Source organism: Eptatretus burgeri, chromosome 7, assembly GCF_056783735.1.
Source record: "Eptatretus burgeri isolate ZD-2024b chromosome 7, Ebu_testis_v1, whole genome shotgun sequence".
In the NCBI taxonomy this organism is placed as follows: domain Eukaryota; kingdom Metazoa; phylum Chordata; class Myxini; order Myxiniformes; family Myxinidae; genus Eptatretus; species Eptatretus burgeri.
The window spans coordinates 17627772-17651329 of record NC_140967.1 but is presented as its reverse complement, the minus strand read 5'-3'; the positions used below and the strand labels follow the sequence as shown (position 1 = coordinate 17651329).

The 23558-nt window shown below is 43.1% G+C and overlaps 1 protein-coding gene across 1 annotated transcript in view; it reads right to left on the bottom strand.

The window, feature by feature from the left end:
- Window positions 1-13610, bottom strand: part of LOC147022751 (cyclic nucleotide-gated channel cone photoreceptor subunit alpha-like) — a 29098-nt gene extending 15488 nt beyond the window's left edge. Inside the window, exons 1-5 of the mRNA XM_085890306.1 lie at window positions 13477-13610; window positions 13082-13195; window positions 7635-7741; window positions 1814-1935; window positions 1478-1660 (exon numbers count right to left, since the gene is read on the bottom strand). Of these exons, the coding sequence (XP_085746432.1) occupies window positions 1478-1660; window positions 1814-1935; window positions 7635-7741; window positions 13082-13195; window positions 13477-13610 (660 nt within the window). The remainder of the gene's footprint in view (window positions 1-1477; window positions 1661-1813; window positions 1936-7634; window positions 7742-13081; window positions 13196-13476) is intronic.
- Between the last annotated feature and the right edge of the window lie 9948 nt (window positions 13611-23558).

Below are 23558 nucleotides of genomic sequence, written 5' to 3'. Positions count from 1 at the left end.
ACTCTGCACAAGATGGCTTACAAAAATCGATGCATCCCGAGAATGTACCTTCCGAGATGGGAAGGAGGTGGTGGCCTGATGGAGCTCAACTAAGTGCGCAGTGACAATAGTAGGATCGGCTGAGCATGTGAAAATTTGAACAGAATACTGAATCCATTTTGTATGCTAATGTGAAGACAACAAACCAGAGAAGGTTTTGCCTAACCCATCTCACAAAAAATTTCCAAAGACAAGTGTGAATGGAAGATGTCACACAAGAAACCGAAACAACAACGAATACAGCCCCAATACAGCCCTTATCGAGGACTGCAAACAAGACAAAATAAAATATAAAAAGAAATGTCAACAGATATACACCGACAACTGGGAGAATGACAAAAGAGCAGGAAGGTATAAAAAAACAAAGAGTTGGACAGACTGAGCAGAGACAGAGAAGGCTCATTGTAAAGGCTGAAAGGCCAGCTCAACTGGGATGGGGAATGCATCATATTGGGCTACCGTCATATGATCCGCAGGGTCGGGCCCCCGTCGTGTGGTCAGTGGGGTCGGGCTGCCGTCATATGATCCGCAGGGTCGGGCCCCCATCGTGTGGTCAGTGGGGTCGGGCTGCCGTCATGTGGTCGTGGGGTTGGGCCACCATTGTGTGGTCCACGGGGTTGAGCCGCCTTCGTGTGGTCCGTGGGGTTGAGCCGCCATCGTGTGGTCTACGGGGTCGGGCCACCGTCGTGTGGTCTGCGGGGTCGGGTCACCGTCATGTGGTCTGAGGGGCCGGGCCGCTATCGTGTGGTCTACAGGGTCGGGCCACCGTCATGTGGTCTGCGGGGTCAGGCTGCTGTCGTGGGGTCAGGCCGCTGTTGTGTGGTCTGCGAAGTCGGGCCACCGTCGTCTCGTCCACATGAATATATAACATGAAGTGGTTCTTTGGATCCTGGGAGGACCCGATTCCCTCTTCTGAAACATGCAAGAGGATTTTACAACCAATGTAAAAGAGAAAAGGGGCTCTGAGGAATATATTGAGAAAAGGAAGGAAGGGTAGTTGGAATGGTGGCTTGGAGTCAGAGTGAGAACGCTGTGCTTTGAAGGATTCCAAAAGCCAATTCACGTTGTTTGCCTTGAGATCGTAAACTTTGAAAATCCCATTGCTGTTTTGGAAAAAATTTGGTCAACCCCCAAAATTCTCACCTTGATTGCCTCTTGGTAAGAAACCAAGCAGTACAGTGCTCTATATATGGCTCCTTTGCTTCTACGAAGGGTAAAGTCCGAAACGTCAGCACCTTTTCCTCTTTCACGACAGATAAATCAACCATTTTCATCTTGTTTTTGTTAATCAAGTATATGTCCCACCACGAGTCTGCTTTGGTAGAACAGCAGGTGCTATAGTTAGAAGATAATCTAATGGGACAGAAAGTAATGAGACAACGCTTACCATTCCTCTATTTTTTTTCAGCTGACATTTCTCCAAATTGCCATGGTTTACCTTTGATATAGCAAAGTAGAGGCACGCGTTCCAGTGAATGATCACCACAATGTAAAGGATGAGGTTCGATATGCGGAATAAGTTTGGAAAGTTCGTCCTTGTCTCAACTCGTCCAAAAAACTCTGATATTCGGTGAAGACGCAACAGGCGATTGAAACGAAGTTCCGGCCAATGCAACCCCAGCTGCACCAGGTGTGAACAAAGGTAAATGTTTTGAACAATTTTTGCAATTCAGCATCTATCAATACTACAAAGCCCAATTAAATATGTCACTGGAGAACTTGTATTTTCTTGAGCCTCAGCAAAAAAAAAACAGAGAAAATACAAAAATCTTACCTTCAAATATCCCAAATCTGTGGGTAGCACCGATACAACATCAAGCTTGAAATACAAGGTTTTCACGTAATTTTCTTTTAAACGTTGAAGATCGCACACAATGAGTCCTTGTTCCAGAAAACCTGTGATTGAGGAAGAGGGAGAGAGGAAGAGACATGAACTTAATCGATAATAATTATTTTACTGTTACAGATCCGGGGTGGCGGGATTCTCACCCGACTCTTGGCGCCACCCTCACCACCGCCGTCTCTGGGGTTATAACGCCGGCTAGCTCGGCACAGGCCTCGGGTCACGCGTCTTCAATCGCGATACCAACGTACCCCTGGACCTTACCAATTGGGGAAATGGACCCCGGTTACAGACTGGTTTTGTCAGATGCCGAGCATTTTCTGCCAGTCTGTAACCATTTTGGTTTTATATGCCAATCGAACGGATCGTTCCTCGACGCGACACAAATTAATCCATAGCGGCAACTTCATCCGAATCAACCAGATTTATTGGGGAACATTGAGGAACACAACACAAGCAAAACATTCACGACAATGTTTTAATTAATCTATAACCCGTTCCTAACTAGGGAACTACGGGTTTCGAGGGGGTCCCTACAGAGATATACCTTAAACAACATGCAGACAAGACATAGACAGCATGCAGACAAGACAGAGTACTTGGTGATGTTTCATGGACGAGAGGAAAGTGTCAAAAGCACGAATGTCGCTCGTAACAAGCCGATGACATGTCCACGGATTCGAGCCCCCAAGCTCGAACACGCCGCGTGGCAAAATGGAGGCGTCTTACTCTTGCTCCCGGCAGCACCCGCGCACACAGCCTCGGCGCGATCAGACCCCGCGCAATGTCGAATGCACCAGAGCGAATGATCCACGATGGTGTGCTCCAGCTGGCTTTTCACAACGTCCAGCATACAAGTCCAGGCCTGGCCTGTTCATCAGGCAAGGCCAAATTGGGGTGCCAGGCTCCAGCAGGCTGGGTCCATGGGATTCCAAAACGTCGTCGAGCCATGAGGTGAGTCAGGACAGTCAGAGGCTCCGTCATTTGGCGCAGGTTGAACCTGTCGATCACCTCCTCTCGAAGCCGACTCCAGACTCACACAGCAGCCAGGTACTCTCAGTTCTTTCCTACCTTTTCCTTTCCTTCTCGCCTCGAAGCCCGAGCACGCCTCGAAAACGACTGTTCCCCCAAACTGAACTACTCCAAGAGGTCTCCGTTGGCTGCCCACCGGCTCCTCCCCTTTCGAAGCCGACAAACTCCTCCCCTTAGTTTCACTTCCTCTTTTTGGCCACTCCCTCTCAGCAGACTGGGTGGGGCCTCGTCCGGAGAGGGAAAGGAAGAAGAAGAAGCCCTCGGCACACCACCACTGCACAAACAAATAACAGTCCGTGACACCTCCCGACACACGTGTAACATCCATTTTACCAAACAGCCTGGCTAAACATGCATTTAATGGGGGATCTGGGCTAATCCTATATTTAGTAGCATACGAAGGGTCATTTCCGTAACAATACCTTTATGATCCAAGATGGAGTCGGTATGTTTTTCCCATTTCATAAATGGAGGCAAAAATGAAACTTCTGTTCCGATGGCATCAAGAAAGTCATCCACTGCTGGGAATAATGTGCGACCACCTGTAAGCCCCATTGAGAAAGACTGACATTTGTCCCATGTTTCTCTGATGTAGGACCTGAGCTTGGGGGAAGTGACATCACTTCGAAGGACCCTCTGAGGACCAGTAACAGCATTTTTATGACATCGCTCTTCTCTCCACTCTTAGTGGGGAAACTACGGAGAAATTTTCTCCTTCTCGTGGATGCCATCCAATGCCTTTTCTTCCCTTTATCCCTGTGGGTAAGCAGTATATCCCATTTTTTACCTCCACCACCGAAGGTGATGGAGGTTATGTTTTCACCCCTTTCTGTCTGTCTGTTTTTTTTGTTTGTTTGATTGTGTGCAGGATATCTCAAAAGTTGTGAACGGATCTGGATGAAATTTTGTGGACAGGTTTGGTGTGCGGCAAGGAAGAATTGATGCAATTTTGATGAAGATCCAAATCCGGATCTGGACACGACAATAGTTTAATTTTAAAGTGATTCTTCACCTTGGAGATAGGGGCAAAAACGATATATAGCATAATATTTAAAATACATTGGGCCCGATATGTTCTCGTGGATCAGGCATAACGTGGTGGAGTAATGCGCTCTTCCGAGTGCCCTTCTAGTTTGTCTTTGGAATGACTTTTTCCAGGGTCACAATCGAATCGCCAACTTCCCAGACTCAGAGTGTACCCAAACTACTATCTTGCTGAGTTTGGTAAAATTGATGTTAGACTAGCACTGAGTCAGCACACGACCCTCATCAGCCAGTCGATGTTGAGCCCGTGGACAAAATTACATTCAGCAAACTGCTGTGCTTATGTTGACTCGTTGGTAAACTCTCATCAGTATGTAGCTGGGCTGTTTGACTAAAATCCAATCCAGTGTTGTCATGTATTTGTCTGTGTGTGTATGCATGATTTGTCTGGCAGCTCCTCCATGAGCCTGAGCTTGTAGAAATAAGCCGTTCAAAATTGATAGGGAAATCATGACTCCACAGCTGCCATTTTGGAATCCAAGAAATTAGACAATTCTTCAAAATTCCTCCTGGATTCTCCTTTGGAATCATCAAGCTTTAGGACATAATTATTATCAAACTGCTGAATTGATCCCACCAATGGAGGTATCCTATTAACCTTATAAAGCAAAATGATCACCGGCACCCTGAACAAATTCCAGAAATTCATGGCTGAACTTATAAGGGGGCATTGCATTGGCCACATAGCCACGTGAGACGGCAATGATGCAAAACTGCAGCCATGTGCTGCACATGAGAAAAAAAAAAACAGGACTGATTTTTCAAACTTGATTTTTATAATACTTAAATAATTAAACGTGATGGGTTATCCAGAACACAATAAAATTGTTATAAGTGTTTTAAGAGCACGATATGCTTTGAAGGACGTTTGGTGTAATGGAATTTTGATTGGACGTCCCACGACGCTCTATCCGAGAACCGGCTTCACCATGACTAGCCTCGAAGGACGCAACACTGCCCTTGGATCACTTCTTTCTAAAAAATCTGACCAATGTACTTCATCTTTCGGCCTCGAGGTGGGGTGTGTGAGGCACATCAAGAGTGTTTGTTACCCCGTGAACGTGAAGCGAAAAGCAGGGTTAAGTAATTGGTTCATGTACGTCTGTCCGTCCATCCGTATGTCTGTCTGTCCTATCAGATCATGATCATCATTTTATGATGGAGGAACAGATTCTTTTTATTGAATGTTATATTTTGAACTCAAATGGGAACATGAATCGGCAAACAATCCTGTAGTTTTACAGTACTTTGGCTCTGAATTTGTCCCGATCGCTCGTGTGCAGAGAAGAGTGAGAAAATATTTTTAGTCTGTCTGCCTACCTGACAGTCAAATTGAAAAGGATTCCAAACAGGAAATTTGCTGTTTTCAAGGACACTAAGAACGAATGTCATGCACGTTAGACAGGGTGGTGTAATAGAACTCTGGATAAAATGGCGGTAAAACCCAGAATTAATTAATTTATATGCCTTAAAACTTCTTCACACCTTCATTCAAATTGAATTATATACTTGAACACTGGAGAACACAAATCACCTTCATAATACTTCCAAGAACCATAATACTGCATGTATATATATCACACACACACACACACACACACACACACACACACACACACACACACACACACACACACACACACACACACACACACACACACACACACACACACACACACACACACACAGACACACAGACACACACATCACCCCACCCATGGGGTGGCCATGGTCTCTCCTTTGGGCTCAACGTTAGCAAACATCTTTGTTGGCTCTCAAGAACTGCAGATGTTGACCAAGTTACAGTTATCTCAATCCCCCCATCTTATACTCCAGATAATTATGTGGATGACATACATATTTTGCCTGTTTGAACCTCGTGAAGTCGGTGACCGCTTCTTGAATGAATTGAATTGTCTTGATCCTGCTCTCAAGTTCACGAAGGAATTGTAACGTTCTGGTTGCCTACCCTTTCTTGACGTCATGGCAGACAGAACTGCATCTTCATTTACTACGTCCATCTATAGAAAGGCAACTTTCACTCGAGGGGAATCTTTTCGTTCAATGAGATACAAGATTGGTTTGATTAATGTATTCGTGAGTCAAGCTAAGGATATGTTCCAACTCTAAGCTTCAGACAAAGATGGACAAGATTGCCGGCATCCTCAGTGAGAATGGATATCCTGAGTCTATGATCAGGAGGTTTTACACACAAATTCCTCACTGCTGTAGATAAACGGAAGATGGGTCCTGAAAAGTGTCCGGTCTACATCAAGATTCCTTGGAAAGGGAAAATGTCGCAAAGATATGAGGAACAAATCAAAGTAGGTTTCTCAAACACGTATCTTGTTGTTCATCCAAGAGTGATTGCCACCTCTCGATGTCCGACTCCTGCAGTTAAAAAGGATGTCCTGCCCGCCTCAAAATTTAGCAATATTATTTATGAGTTCAAGTGCCGATGTGATCCTCGGTATGCAGACAGAACTACCCAGACTCTGACTGACAGAATCAAACAGCACGTTCTTTTGTCCATCAGGAAAAACACAATTGGTACACGAACACAGCCGATACGTGCTTGTGGGAAGGTCCCAGCATCAATCCCAACATCGTGTACATCTGCTATTGGACAGCATTTGATTGAGAATGCAAACTGTGCTGAACATTATAATGTGGATCCATTCAAGATATTGAGTAGAGGACGAAGTATAACGCATCTCCGAATACAAGAAGCGACATTTATCTATTCCATGGACCCAAGTTATGTCGGCAAAAAGAGTTTGTCCACTCGCTTTGCTTATTTGTGCAAAGAATAAGAGGAACACAAACTCGTCTCACGATCACAGATGGTGATGAAGATGATTCTACAACAGCCTCAGCGGCTCCACTGCAGAATCTGCAACCTCCAATTGGAGAGCTGAACACTGAACAGGCTCCTCCCACCTAGACCATTGGGACGTGATGACGCATCAGCAGAGAACATCTAATCAGAATTGACTTTGTTGATTGATGTCTTTTCAACTGTTCTTCTTCCTTACCTCATTCACTTTGTGTGAATTTCACCTGATGAGAGTACAACAAAAGCTTTGTGGCATATATATATATATATATATATATATATATATATATATATATATATATATATATATATATATATATATAATCATGTGAGAGGATACAATATTGGGGTGAAGAAGAGACCGCCGATATGGCTATGTGTACGATGCCGATTGATGCTGCATTCTATGGTGAATGAAGCCTCCAGCTCCGAAAGTGCGACTCAACGTTGTGTATGACGGCTTCAGTCACGCTAAACTTCCAGATTTAAAAAAAACCCATCTTTAGAACCATTGTTTTATTAAAATTTAAGTGTATATATATATCAGCACTGTGCAGGATATTGTGTTCTATGAACTCTCTAATTCACGAGAGTCACAGGAGATATCATGGTAGAAGTGCCTGAAGCAACTTTCTTCTTTGAGGAAAGGCCGTTCATGTTATGAAGGGATTGTTTTGCATAACCTAAGCTGTGGAATTGGTTAATCAGACATTGCTCACATCTCTGAATGGGTGACCTTCAACGTGATGCAGTTTTCCGAACAAGAGGACGATGTATTCCCAGAAACAGTAATTCGGGTCGTGTGAAAAGGCCATGTTTTAGTGTTGTCGGGTTAAATACCTGTGTGAAACCGGACCCAGATGTCAAGCAGGTAAATGGCATCAGACAGGTAATCACAGATCAGCCAGGTTGTGATGTATTTTATCTGCAGTTCATCAAAGCAGGCTCTAGGGATGGGATAGACCAAAATCCTATGCAAGTAAATCACAAATTAAGAGGTGAAAAGTCATTAATCGCACAAAACCAAACAACAATTTTTTTTTTTATCAAGACAAAGGAAATTATTGTCCTTGATATGCTGGGTGTGAACCTAGGGATGATCGGATAGCGTGCGTCATGGGATTGGAAGTCGTTGAATGATAAGAATGAAGCTTTTGCAAAAATTTTGAGCGAAGTTGTTCTACATCACACTCTTCAACAAATTTAACCTTGTAACTGAATACTCATCCTCATAATTCTCACAATTCAGGTATACAGTATATTTGTTTACAGATCGAATGATCAACCATCATAAGTAATAACACCTTGTGTGAAATAGCCTGTTGTCATCGTTTTTTTTAACGGAAAGAATTGAAAGCAGCCTTCACGACCATCGGCGTCAAGATGAAAAGTCCTCAATTTTGACGTTATTCCTGATATTTAATGTTTGGCTGTTGGTTTAGACAACAATGCAACCTCTTTTGATTCCAAGTCCATCACTGCAACCTGATAGCTGGATAGAACTCGTGTTTAAGCTCCCATGGAGTTAAAGCTAGTGTTTGGAGAGCTGTACCCCGACTGAGAGCAACTGTCTGTGGACCTGGAGCAAGAGCTAGTGCCCATGCAACTGGAGCGAGAGTTAGTGTTTGGGGAGCTTGAGCGACAGCCAGTGTTCTTGGAGCAAGAGTTACAGCTATTGTTTGTGGAGCAAGGGCCATGGCTCTCACCCTTTGACCCATAGCTCTCACTCATCAACCCTAAAGCAAGAGCATGGGTTGGTGGAGCCAGAGCTTGGGTTCTCTCCCGTCCATGGAACTGGTCTTCCAGAGACTGTTCTGTCTCACTTTTCCCACCAGGGCTTCAAGAAAGCAGTATACCATCATCTCTTTCCATCCAAAAATTTGAACCATGGTCTTTATATATACCCCCATTAACCTTTCGTAACTCAATTATTTTACTTGTTAGTTTCAGGAATCTGTTTCCTCAACTGCCAACTCCCCTCTTTTCCTGTTCGTTCCCTTGACGTTTGCATCACTGTCAGTTCTACCTTTCTTTTCCACCAGTGCGTGCCCGTAGGTGCGTGCCAGTATGCGCAGCTTCGTTCCTTCGTTCTCGTAAAGGCGCTGTCACACCTTGACGATTTAACCAGCAATGGCAACGTATAAAAATGTATGTAAAACGTTGGCATACGCTGAAATTTTGATGTTTTTTTTTTTAAAGTTTTGGTCGTATTCATAACGTGTTGGTCGTATGCATAACATATTAGTAACGGGCACAGAACGTTTCGTTGTCTTATAGATAACTTATACCAACGAATGCTTAGCCTGTTGTCGGCGTTCACAACCTATGCCCAATGATAGTTTAACTGAGGCATAGCGCGCTGCACGTATCGCCGACGAACTCGTGTCGTAGCCTGTTAAAAACCTGCCGCACGCCGATTTAAATCATAACCGCCTGAAAATTGGAAGTGTCAACCACGCAGTCACACCTTGGCGATTTAGCCAGCGTATGCCGACCTATGAAAAATTTGCCGAACCAAGCTGGCACACGTCGAATACGTTATGGGTAAGTTGTGTATACGTTAAGAGCACGCTGAAAAACGATGAAGTATGCTGTCATATTTCGTGGTACGTCTCGTACGTCGTGAAATTTCAAACATGCTGAAAATTTTACGACCTACTTGCTGTATGGCTCACACGTTCCGCTACGCTGGGAATAAGTTGTAGGCACGTTATGCGATCGTTGACACACGTCGACACAAGTTCCTTGTAAGGTACTCATAAGTCGAAACACGTCGAGGTAATGTTTAGCATACCCGAAACTTATTTTCTCCGTCAAGGCACATTTTCTATTTTTGTCCTTGGCTCCGTGAAGGCACGTGACGAAATATCTGAAGTTGTTGTTTTTTTTGTTTTTGTTTTTTAGTCTATCACGAATTTTAAAATATATTCGGACATTTGCTTTTAAGTTTCGACGTCGACGTGACAATATCCTCAAACAGAAAATATTCACAGAGGAGGAACTAAGAATAAGACATGAGCAAACTGAAGAGGCAATCGGATGTGACATAACGGCACGTGACGAAATATCGGAAGTTATTGTTGTTGTTTTTTTGTTTATTTTTTTAAACGCTGCCAATACGTCATTATACGGTAGCTGTAAATTAGAAACACGTTCAGTAAGTTCTGTGGTCGTCCGGAAGACGTCAATCAAATACGTCTACATACGTCAATATGCGTTGCAGGTACGTTACAGATAGGTTCAAAGCACGTTACTCATAGGTTAGAAATAACTTTTGGGTACGCGAAGCAATACCTCGACATGTTTCGACTTATGAGTAACTTACAAGTAACGCGCCTCGACGTGTGTCAACAATTGTGTAACGTGCCTACAACACGTTACTCATAGGTGATAAATAAGTTTTGGGTACGCTTATCATTACCTCGACGTGTTTCGACTTATGAGTAACTTACAAGTAACGCGCCTCGACGTGTGTCAACGATCGCATAACGTGCCTCGACGTGTGTCAACAATCGTGTAACGTGCCTACAACACGTTACTCATAGGTTATAAATAAGTTTGAGGACAACTGCAAAGTACAACGATGAAAACCAGCGTACTACGACGTATGGCAGTGTTTTTCAGAGTGCTCTTAACGTATACAAACTTACCCATAACGTATTCGACGTGTGCCAGCGTTTTAGACAAATTTTTCATAAGTCGGCATACGCTGGCTAAATCGTCAAGGTGTGACAGCACCTTAAACGACGACTGGATTGGGGCATTTTTTCAATTAGATCGGACCAACCGTATCATAAATGGCCATAACTTGGGAAACAGCTGGGAAACATACTCAGGTCCCCAGCGTCAATTGTGACGTCATATCAAACGAAGAAGAAGAAGAATTGTGACGCCCCCTCTCTCTTGCCCCCCCTCTCTCCCCCTAGTCTCGCTTCTCCTCTATCCTCCCCCTCCTCTCCCCCCTCTCTCTCTCTCACCCACCCTCTCTCCCTACCCTCTCTTTCCCCCTCTCTCACCCCCTCTTCTCTCTCCCCCTCCTCTCGCCCCCTCCTCTCTCTCCCCCCCTCTCTCTCCCCCTCCTCTCTCCCCCTCCTCTCTCGCCCCTCTCTCTCACCCACCCTCTCTCCCTCCCCTCTCTTGCCCCCTCTCTCTCCCCCTCTCTCACCCCCTCTTCTCTCTCTCTCCCCCTCTTTCTCCCCCTCTTTCTCCCCCTCTTTCCCCCTCTTCTCTCCTCCCTCCTCTCTCGCCCCTCTCTCTGTAAATGTATTCACAAATGTCTACCAAGCACAACAATTAATTCAAACCTTGGGAAAAAACAGCTTTCAAACCCTTGGGAAACAGCTTTTTCCCTTGGTAAAATTCAAACCTTGGGATTAATTAATAATTTGAACAATTAATTCAAACCTTGGGAAAAAAACAGCTTTCAAACCTTGGGAAACACTTGGGAAACAGCTGAAACGGATGAAGAACGATATCAAACCTTGAAAAGGCACATACTCAGGTCCCCAGCGTCGATTGTGACATCATACCAAACAAAGAAGAAGAAGAAGAATTGTGACATCATCGTGCAAAAAAGCAATAAATAAATAAGCATTAATTGTGACGTCATTCGTAACGTCAAAGCACCGTGTCCTGTCATTGGTTGACAGACGTTATTGGTCATTATTGGTTGACAGACAATGGTCATTGTATCACCTTATTCTTTTTATTACTGCCAATTATTGTGCTATTCTTCCTATTATTATTATTATTAATATGCTGTTATCATTATTCTGAGATATCTTTGGGAAAAATGGCATGATAAGGTGAAACGACACTTCAGCTGCGATATATACACCTTTCCAACACTGAAAAAAGCAATAAAATGGCCGTAACTTGGGAACCGCTCGTCCGATTAATATCAAACCTTGAAAAGACACATCCGCGGGTCCCCGGCAATATTCCTGGCAAGTTTCAATCAGATCGGACTGGCAGTTGTCGAGAAACGGCGGTCGCAGACAGGCGCGCACGCACGCACGCACGCACGCACGCACGCACGCACGCACGCACACACACACACACACACACACACACACACACACACACACACACACACACACACACACACACACTGGTGGAATTATAGATAGATGAGCCTCGCTCCCATAAAGAAAATAATAAAATAAATATACAATTGTCCTGCACCTCAATCAAATCCCCCCCAAAAAGGAATGATTTCAATCTCCATCTGTTGCTGGCAAAAAATAAAGAGATACAATTCAACAAAATAAATTCACGTCATGTGGCATTTCCACTGATTGATGAATTTTGAAGTACAAGTTCGTGGCCATACGTGCAAAAAAAACAAAACAAAAAAAAACTTTCAAACAACCACACAGGCCGTTCCTCCGCTATCGTAAATGACGACTGGATTGGGCCATTGTGTTTATCGATAAATGCGCAGAAGTAATCGAGAAATTATTAGAATACACGAAGTCATCACTCTCCGGAAGTCCGTACATTGTAACCCGTAATGGGGAGCGCGCTTTAACTTGGCCAGAACTTGGGAACCGCTTGTCCGATTAATTTGAAACCTTTTGAAAGGCAAACAGAGATTGCTGGAATTATAGATAGATAGAAGATAGATACTGTCGGTGCAAAACGCCAAGCAACGTGTCCTGTCATTGGTAACTAAGGCGCCCTTTCCCCATCGGCCACGCCTACGCAGCAACGTGTCCTGTCATTGGTTTGGTAAATAAATGGCCATAACTTGGGAACCACTTGTCCGATTAATATCAAACCTTGAAAAGGCACATCCTCAGGTCGCCAGCAATGTAGCTGGCAAGTTTCAATTAGATCGGACCAGTGGTTGTCGAGAAACAGCGGTCACAGACACACACACACACACACACACACACACACACACACACACACACACACACACACACACACACACACACACACACACACATACATTGCTGGAATTATAGATAGATTTCTATTTCATGACAATCTTGAATTGATACATAATTGTGATGCAAAATTCGTCTTCTTCTTGTGTATAGCAGCTTGGCTGCCAGGTAGCAATCATTTTGTTGGGGCGCGACAATGCCGCTGAAGCTGTGCCCCTATACCAGTACACTCATACTCATTTTACCAACCTCGGAAGGATCACGGACTGAGTTAACCCCACCTGGTGTTAATTCAGCAGCGAACAGAGCTCACACTCAGTTCTCAGAAATTCTCAAGCCAGCCATTCTAATCACTAAGCCAACACCAGGGTACGCAAGTTGTTGTTCTCACCATACCTGCAGATGAGTAGGCACAGGTTGTAGAACACTGGCACACTGATCACGAAGAGCCAGTTGTAATACAAGTTTCCTGATGGATTCAACACGAATGTCCGGAGAATACCGGAAAGGCTGTCGGTGGATAGAAGCAAGAAGGTATTAAAAAGAAAAGAGTTGGACAGACTGGGCATAGACAAAGAAGGCTCATTGGAAATGCTAAATGGTCAACCTAACTGGGATGGAGAATGAATCGAAATAAATGATGTAGACCGAGAACACTACACAATGTGTGTGGGACATCAGCACACAGTCAACACTGTTTGAATGTGGTTAGAACGTCTGTATGTTCCAATTCCTGAAAACAATAATAACAGCAATATACAATTTATTGAATGATTATAATAAGTACCTACTTCTTTTTTCTCTCCTCGTTTTCTTCAAAAATGGAACTACTAGAAAGTTCGACCAGTGTTCTCAAAATCCTGTTCCTTATGGTCTGAAACTGTCGCATAACAGGATCAGTCGTCAACAGAACTGGAGTTACCATGCCACAGGATAATTAGAAGATGGTTTACACACCTGCTGGATGGTCTGCATGCTCTTGTACAACGAGTCTTCAACACCTGTTGAAACCATTGATCAGTTAACATCAGGAAAGACCAAACAATGTGCATGTTCCAATATATTCACTCAATCTTCAAGAACACATCCATCCAGGTAATGTAATGCTTGTTAAACGTCACGCACAAGGGTGTACCTATCATACTTACAGTCCTGCTTGAAGTTTCTGATGTACAAACCTCGGTTCAGACTTCACCATGAGTATACACTGTGCACCGACAGGTCAACACCGAGCTGGTACTGCAGGTATTAAGGACTCTGTGCTGTAACGGTACAATGAGGGATCAGCAATGAGATTATCCTCTGTTTTTCCTTCTGGTTTGATGAACATCCAAGTGGGATAAGCTGCATGGGGAAGGGGTGGGGGGGGGGTGAAAGCTGATTAGCTCGATAATTCTCATATCCATAATTGCTTTCTTTAGATGCAGAGGGTTTTGTCTGTACAGAGGACCGAAAGGGTGATGTGGGATTGTCCACCGACTTGGATTATGTGAGTACTGTATGTTGCATTGGAACTAACTTGGTTACAGATAAGTTATCATCTCACCACCTGGACATGTCAATTAGATGGTGTTCGTGGAACAATTAGATTAGAGTAATCTATACTATAAGAGAGCAATTTGTTGGGTGGTCGCAAGAGTACCCTTATTGTCGGGTTTTCCGTGTGTGTGTGTGTGTGTGTGTGTGTGTGTGTGTGTGTGTGTGTGTGTGTGTGTGTGTGTGTGTGTGTCTGCAACGCGAGGCTCCATAGCACAAACCAGGAAACCGATTTCGATGAAACTTGGCGACAGGTGCCATATGAGCTGGGAGTGTGCACGTTTGAGTTTCGTTGCTGTGCAGCGGCCAAAAAACCGCGTTCACTATGTTCAATACTTGTCCTACAGCTTTGAATGTGGACAAACGAGACTTCGGAATTAAACACTTCGAGATATTCAGAAAGTTTTACTCGAGCCGATTTTTGATTTCGGTTTTATTTTTCAAATGGTAGTCCTTCAAAAATAGGGTGTCTATTTACCGTCATTTTTTTTTTTTGTATGTAATGGACAGCTCTGGAGGCCAGAGGAGTCAACCGATTTTGATGAAACTTGACAGGTTGCTTCACCATGTTCATACCAGGATCTAGTTCTATTCTTTTGAGCACCGTTGCTATGGATACCACCATTGTCTAGCAACGGGGTTTTGAAATTTTTGAAAAATCCTGAAAAATTAATTTTTTCAAAAATCAAAAATCGGCTTCCTGGCTTTTATGTGCATTATAATCAACGTCTTTGTCAAAAATTTTCAGCCCGATCCGTCAAAAATTGTATGACTAGTATGCAATTATGTCGCAACCACCCATGTCGCCTATCAGCTTGTCTGTGTGTTTGTGTGTGTGTGTGTGTGTGTGTGTGTGTGTTTGTATGTGTTTTTGTGTCACCAGTTTTATCACAGATGGTTGAAAAGATCTTCGTCAAACTTTCAGTTGTTCGTCAGTGAGTTCCAGAGAGTGTTTTAGGCCAAAAAAAAAAAATTTAAAAAAATAAAAGTCGATATTTTTGGGATTAAAAAATTAATATATTTTTTTTTCTGAGCCTTTCTATTAATGACAGTTATTTATATTCAAGTAAACACATGCATAAATAAATAAATAATAAAATAATTACCAGACATTTTAAATAAAAATGAATCTCTTGCGGAAGCGGTCGAAGTTGGCGGCACTATATTTATATATCGGGGGCAAACTGAACCCAGAAACATGAACGGTCCATCCACCAGCATCCATTCGATGAATAGCATTGAATTCCGTTTCTAAGGTAACACTTTCACAATGTCTCTAAACAAATAATCTACAGGGTGTTTACAAAGTGTTGTTACCCCCTCTGCAGAAGCTGATAGGTGAATACAATAAACACACAAGAGGTATAAATGTAAACTATGAATACACTAAACTTTTATTGTCTTAAAAAGCAAATGATGATTTGATAGGGTGGGGCGTGGTAATGGGACTTTGTGACTAATCTGTCGGTAAACAATAGGGGGGAGGGGGAGGTAACAGGACTTTGTGACTAACCTGTCGGTAAACAGCAGGAGGGGGTGGATAGGTAACGGGACTTTGTGACCACCCTGTCGGTAAATAGCAGGGGGGTTGGGGGGTAGGTAACGGGACTTTGTGACTAATCTGTCGGTAAACAGTAGGGGGGAGGGGAGGTAACGGGACTTTGTGACTAACCTGTCGGTAAACAGTAGGAGGGGGTGGATAGGTAACGGGACTTTGTGACCAGCCGGTCGGTAAGTAGGGGGGGGGTTGGGGGGTAGGTAACGGGACTTTGTGACTAATCTGTCGGTAAACAGTAGGGGGGGAGGGGGAGGTAACGGGACTTTGTGACTAACCTGTCGGTAAACAGTAGGAGAGGGGTGGATAGGTAACGGGACTTTGTGACCACCCTGTCGGTGAATAGCAGGGGGGGGGTAACGGGACTTTGTGACTAACCTGTCGGTAAACAGTAGGAGAGGGGTGGATAGGTAACGGGACTTTGTGACCACCCTGTCGGTGAATAGCAGGGGGGTTGGGGGGTAGGTAACGGGACTTTGTGACCACACTGTTGGTAAACAGCAGGGGGGGGGGTAACGGGACTTGGTGACCCTCCTGTTGGTAAACAGCAGGGGGGGGTAGGTAACGGGAATTTGTGACCACCCTGTCGGTAAACAGCAGGAGGGGGGGGGGATAGGTAACGGGACTTTGTGACTAACCTGACGGTAAACAGCAGGGGGAGGGAGGGAGGTAACGGGACTTTGTGACTAACCTGTCGGTAAACAGCAGGGGGGGGGGGTAGGTAACGGGACTTTGTGACCCTCCTGTCGGTAAACAGCACATTTCTCTACGTGCGAAGTTGATTTTGCGATCTCTTGGTTTCAGATCTCATGGTCACTTGACAGTTGCAATTCCATGAGGTTTCCGCAAATCTCATGGGATTGTGAGTTGGACAGGCACCCGCGAAGAGCCATTTTAAAATTGCTAGATGGCGCTTAAGCCTTTATAGCTTCGTGAAAGGGAATATTAAATGATCCCCGACACCATTCCTTAGTAGGTATCGTGAAGTTTTTTAGCCCCCCCCCCCTCCCACAAAAATATTGACCGGGTCGCACTGGGAAACATCGGGTACACCTGCTAGTTAATGATAACAGCACTCGGTCGAGCACATACCTCCCTCCACCAGGCTGAACAATTTACTTTTGTATCCCATGATAGGCCAGATCTGCATCCAATCCTTCACCAAAATCGAATTGGCTTGTTTTTGTCACCTAACCAACCTGTTCACAGAGTTTTGTCAAAATCCATGCACAGCTTTTTGAGATATTGCGCTATACTCTATATCATTTTTGGTTCCGTCTCTCAATGGTAAGGAATCACTTTAAAAATTCTCATATCCGGATCCAGATCTACACCAAATCTAATCAATTTGACCTTGTTACACACTCCACCTGCCCAGCAAATTTCATCCAAATCCATCCACAACTTTTTGAGATATCCTGCTCACAGTGAAAACATAACCTCCGTCCACCTTTGGTCGCAGGGGTAACAATAGATCAACCGTTGGAGGTTCACAATGAGAACATCAACGTTTCAAGCTCTCGCAGATGGTCCTCATGAGGCAGGATCAGCATTGTAAATTTGTAACCCCAAACGACATCAATTTGTAACGACTGCCCAAAATCTCCACCTGGAGGAAGATGCAAGGAGGTCCCTTCACCTTCCTGTACTACGTTCAGCACTCTTTCTACTCTTTATTTCCTTCGTGGGAAGGAAATGAAATTTGGTGGGAAGGTAGAGTTTGTGACTCGGATGAGCTGATTGGATTTTGGTGAAGATTCGAATCCGGGCGGAGGTGTGCGCTCTTCCATGTGCCCTTCCAGTTTTGTTCTGTTATGTCCTGATCCATTCTATGTTCGAGCTCCTCCACGAGCTTCGACTTTGTACATAATTTTTTTTTGTAAATTATATGATGGAAATGGCATTCTCGAAATTATGACGTCAGTACATTGCCACCTGGTGGTATTTAAGTTCCTTTGCTCTTATTCTTATTTTTTTTGTACGCAGCACAAGGTACGCGTTCGCATCAGTTCTCGCAGGGGTTCTGCTCATGGAGTGCCCCCATGTAGGTGAGAGCAGAAAGTAGTAATTTGGCCAAGGTTTCCAGCGATAAGCTGGCCCACTCATCGTGAAAGACCCCGTGGAATCTTAACATCCACCAACCAAAGGTAACAGATGGGACTCCTAGTTTGAGGTCCATCTGAGGGACGTCTCACATATTGATTATAACCACCCTGCCTGTGAAACACCAGGATGATAGTTTAATGCTTGGCGAAGATACGAATCCAGACAAGACCACTCACAGGGGAGTACGGTGTGTTCCTTTGTATTCTACAGATTATGGTACCACCTCTTAATAATGGCTTTACAAACCTTTTCTCTTGAAAAAAAAAAAATACATTCTTCCTGCAGGAGGCAACCTCAACCAGAGCATGAAACGAATGCAGTGAAACATTGGTGGGAAACTGGAACTGGTTAAGGTGAGTTTGTGGCCTTGTTTATCTGAGCTAGCAATGCATGTGAGTGAATAATTACCAGCAGGTTTGTGTGAGGGGCTCCATAACAGCAGGACAACATTCAGAAAAGAGTAATGAGATGAATCCTGTATAATACTACTAGTGTGTGCAGTTCAGCCAAAATGAGTGAGAACAAACCAGAGGGCTCCCTGTAAAGTGATAAAACGATTTGTACACAGATATCGAGGCTCATGGAATAGCTAAATGACTGACTCAGGAGTGGGGTTCACTCCTCGTTCCTCATTCACTCCTGGAGCAAAAGGATTTTCCTTACAATTGGAAGATGGAGAAATGGGAATGGCATAAGTGAGAAGATACGGAGTGGACAAGGGAACCGAGTGGGCTGAGTACAAGGAACATGTAATAGGACAGGAAAAAGCTGGAAAAAAATGGTAAATGCATAAAAGGATGGATGGACTAGAGAGGAGAATCTGTGGTTGGAGAAAAGATCAGGAATCGGAGATGATGGATAACATGAGATGGCAATGGCCGGTCACTTTAAAGGAGTAGAGAGAAGAACATGGTTGCGTAGACTCGATGAAGTGATTCTGCAGTCGAGCGAATGGGGGTTGGTGGGGTTTGGATGTGAACAGTTAGCCTGGATTTGAGGAAGGTAACAAGGTGTGGGTTGCTCGTAGAGGGAGTGCCTGGCCAGGCTCTAGTCTAGAGGAACAAAAAGCTGGAGGGGAGGGGGGTCAGGTGGGGCAAGACCATAAATGGGGTGACAGAAAACTGCTAGGCCACTAACCTATTTGCAGTGGGAGTGGAGTAAGCCTTGCACTTTAGACTCCTGTTGAGTAATTCCAATTTCCCTCAAGAAATTGGATTCCACCATTCCCAGGGCTCAGGGTGACCTCTGGCAAAACCAATCCACAGATATCAAAAAAGTCCACAAAAATGTAATAACTGACAATTTTACAAACTTAATGATTGAGTTATGGTATTATCCAGGTGTTGGCTTAACGGTTAAGGTGGCTGGCTTAAGATTTTTGGGTCTTGAGTTTGAGCCCCTGTTGTATGGTTGAAATAACACCAGGTGGGGTTGACTCAGCCTGTCATCCTTTTGAGGTCATCAAATGAGTACCAGCTTACTGGTCACAGGGGGCACTGCATCAGTGGCATAGCGGTGCTCCTAGAAATGATGCAACCAGCAGCCACAAGCTGCATACGAAATAATACTAGTTATGAATTGGGTTCAGAAGAGGTCTGGACATGGTATTGTAATATAATTGAAATTATTATTATTATTGTTATTTACGTGGTAGAAACAATACTTTGGGTGCTTTTGTGACGTTTAATTTGTAGTGCTCGTAACCCAGGGGGCATTCCAAAGTTAATGACAAAGTGACTGCGATGTTTTAGATTTTTTTGAAATCCAATTGTCGCAAAAGCAAGAATAATCCTGTCGGTTTTTTCATTCGTGTAGAACAACATGAAAATTAAAATAGAATGAAATTTTTTTTAAAAATAGAGTCATTGATGAAAGAAAAGTATCAAAAGAAGCTCAAATGAGCTCAGATCCTCGTCCTCTTAATGATGACGTCATAAAAACGAATATGACGTCATTGTGATGTATCAGGTTTGCGATAAATTATCTGTGCTAATGCCCGGCTTGATTCCTGCAAACAGAATTCAAAAAGCTTGCCTAGTTTCGGAGATAATTTTTTTGGCGATTTCCATTAGTGGAGATATTTTGACGTCATAACTTTTTTTCTCGGAGGAATTTTCAAAATCGGAGATGGTTACTGTCTGCGCAGGGTATTTTTACATATATACGCCAAGTTTCAGGAAGTTTCGATGAAAACTGGAGGCTGTGAAACAAAAAAGTCCACAAGAAGAAGATTAAGAACAACATGAGTCAGACTTGGGGATCCTCCACGAGGATCTAAAAATGGGAAGCCCTCCTATATATATATATATATATATATATATATATATATATATGTATGTATATATATATATATATATATATATATATATATATATATATATATATATATATCTATCTATCTATCTATCTATCTATCTATCTATCTATCTATCTATCTATCTATCTATCTATCTATCTATCTATCTATCTATCTATCTATCTATCTATCTATCTATCTATCTATCTATCTATCTATCTATCTATCTATCTATCTATCTATCTATCTATCTATCTATCTATCTATCTATCTATATATATATATATATATATATATATATATATATATATATATATATATATATATATATATATATATTGTCTGTAAATATTAAACCGAGTTTGCTTTCCCAATGCCTCTACTCAGCAACAGGTGAGTATGTCTATTAAGTACGTACTGATATAAAGTGAGTATGTGGTTTTACAGTGTCCTGCTAAAGTGTCCACCCCCCTCTAATGTTTTCACATTTTGATGCTACCCGAGCATATTTCATGATGCTTTAAAATGAAACGTGATATATGGAGTCTTCACAAACTACTGCAAAATGATAAAGCTAAAAAATGCATATAAAATGTGAATACGTTTGATTAACAGAAAAAAAAGTTACATAAGTATTCAACCCCTTTGCCTAAAATCACTTCAGGAGCATATGATTTGTTTGAAAGTTTACAAAATAAGTGTAATAGGTTTCACCTGTATGTAATCAGTGGTTTAACTTAAAAATTAAACTCCCTCAATTATCTGAGGGGTTTTATGGTGCAACTCACTTGGTCAACCAACAAGGCAAACATGAAGACCAAAGGAGCTTTCCGAAGAAGTCAGACATAAAGTGGTGGAGAAACACCGTTCAGGAGAGGGTTTATAAGAAGATTTCAAAGTTACTCATTATCCCTTTGAGTCCGGTGAAATCCATCATCGCGAAGTGAAAACGTATCACACCCCCTAGACTATACCCAGATCAGGTCACACATCGAAACTCAGCAGCCAGGCAAGCAGGAAACTGGTTTGGGATGTCACTGCAAACCCAACAATGACTTTGAAAGATCTGCAAGGCTCTCTGTGTCCAAGATGGGGGTCAGTGTTCATCAATAAACAATATCCTGCTCCCTTCACAAAGCTGGCTTCTCTGGACAGGTGGCAAGAAAGAAGCCATTACTGAAAAAGACCTATAAAAACTTTTATGGAGTTTACTAAAATGCATCTTAATGAAACTGCAGGCACGTGGAGAAAGGTTTTGTTGTCAGACGAGACAAAAATTGAACTTTTTGGGCTAAATTCAAAAGCGTTATACGTCTTGCGCAAGCCGAACACTGCACATCTCCCAGTCAACACCATCCCTACTGTCGAGCATGGTGGTGACAACATCATGTTATGGGGCTATTTTCATCAGCAGGGACTGGCAAGCTTGTCAGGATGGAAGGGGACAATGGAAGGTGCAAAGTACAGGAGAATCCTAAATGAAAAGCTTCTTGAATCAGCCATGAATATGAAACTGGGTCAGAGATTCACATTTCATCAGGACAATGATCTGAAGCACAAAGCTAAAGCTACACTGGAGTGGTTGAATGAGAAGAAAACATGTTCTTGAGTGGCCCAGTCAAAGTCCTGATTTGAAACCCATTGAACGTTCATGGTGAGGCTTGAAGATTGCAGTCCATCGCCGATCCCCATCAAACTTGTAAAATAGCAATCCCCCTAAAAACACTGCACAAAGCTGGTCGAGAGAGAGAGAGAGAGAGACCTTCCAAAAATACTCATCGCAATCATTGTTGCAAAATCTGCTTCCAACAAGTATTCACCTTTGGGGATGAACACTTAAATTGCAACCAGTGAATTTTGATTTGTACATGTTTTTTAACAGGTATTCCTGAGATGTATCCTCCTTTAACTCGAACAGTGTTTCGTTTGATGTCTACAGTTATGTATTAAAAAAAGTTAATTTGGAAAAATTGTTTCCACATAATTCATCATTCATCGAAATGAGCCATTATTGGTCGGGGGGGGTGAATACTTATGCAAGCCACTGTAAGTACATAATTTTCGAACATGAGTACGTCTATTAAGTGCGGAGTAGAATATAGTTATTGCTATGAAAGCACTTTTACCATGTACATGTAGCCAACCACTTTCGATCCCCCAAGTCATGGCTGTATCAATTTAGTCCGTTTTTCAGCTTCAGCAAAGGTAGTACTCAAGTCCAAATTCACCTTCTATACCCAACCACAGTGTGGATAAACACCGAGCGAGTTCTAGTTATTCCCTTGAAGCATTAAGCAAGAGAGGTGTATGATTTGACCTCGAGTAAGGTCGGTCAACATGACATTGGCGAGAAAGATGGGGAAAGAACCCCCAAATTCCCATCAGCCAGAAAACCCTGCGGTGCGGACGTTCAGGATGCAGAACAAATATCTAGGAGTGAGGAAATCATATGGGGAGAGGGTGGACATCTTGCCCAACCATTCCTGCCAAGGGCCTCTTGCTCCACACGACTCAAAATGTTTGATTTCATCTTGCGCGTTTCGGTTGATCTGATCTCATCTGAAAGCATAAAGTTTCCCCTCCCTCCTTTATCCTCAGTTATAAATGAGTTCATTCTCGATTTTACATCAATCATGATATTTGCAATATAATTGGGTCTCGGACAATCTTCATGCCTGGTGTTTGGCTTTCTGGTTCGGGTGGTGGACTTGGAATCCTCGGATCCTGAGTTAAAATCCTGCTCGGCTTTTGAGTTAATACCAGGCGGGGTTGACTCTGCCTGTCATCTTTCTGAGGTCAGCAAAATGAGTGCTTGCTTTCTGGTATCCTGTGTCGGAGTGGTGACCTATCCAGGATTGTGCCCAGTAGCTAAAGAGACTGTTTAGGCAGCAACAACGCTCTGCACAGAGTATGGTCCCAGGGGATGGATGGACAATCCTCCCTTGAAAGAAAAATCCCACAGCAGCATTCAACGTAAACACCGATGATCCCACGTTATCGGCACACCTGTGCACCAATTCTTATTATTCCAATGTACAGGTTGAATATTTGCAATTTTTAGATCCTCGTGGAGGATCTCTAAGTCTTACTCACGTTTTTGTTCTTGTGGACTTTTTTTGTTTCACAGCCAACAGTTTTCATCGAAACTTCCTGAAACTTGGCATATATATGTAAAAATTCCCTGCGCAGACAGTAACCATCTCCGATTTTGAAAATTCCTTCGAGAAAAAAAGTTATGACGTCAAAATATCTCCGCTAATGGAAATCGCCTAAAAAATATCTCCGAAACTAGGCAAGCCTTTTGAATTTTGTTTGCGGCAATCAAGCCGGGCATTAGCACAGATAATTTATCGCAAACCTGATACATCACAATGAGGTCA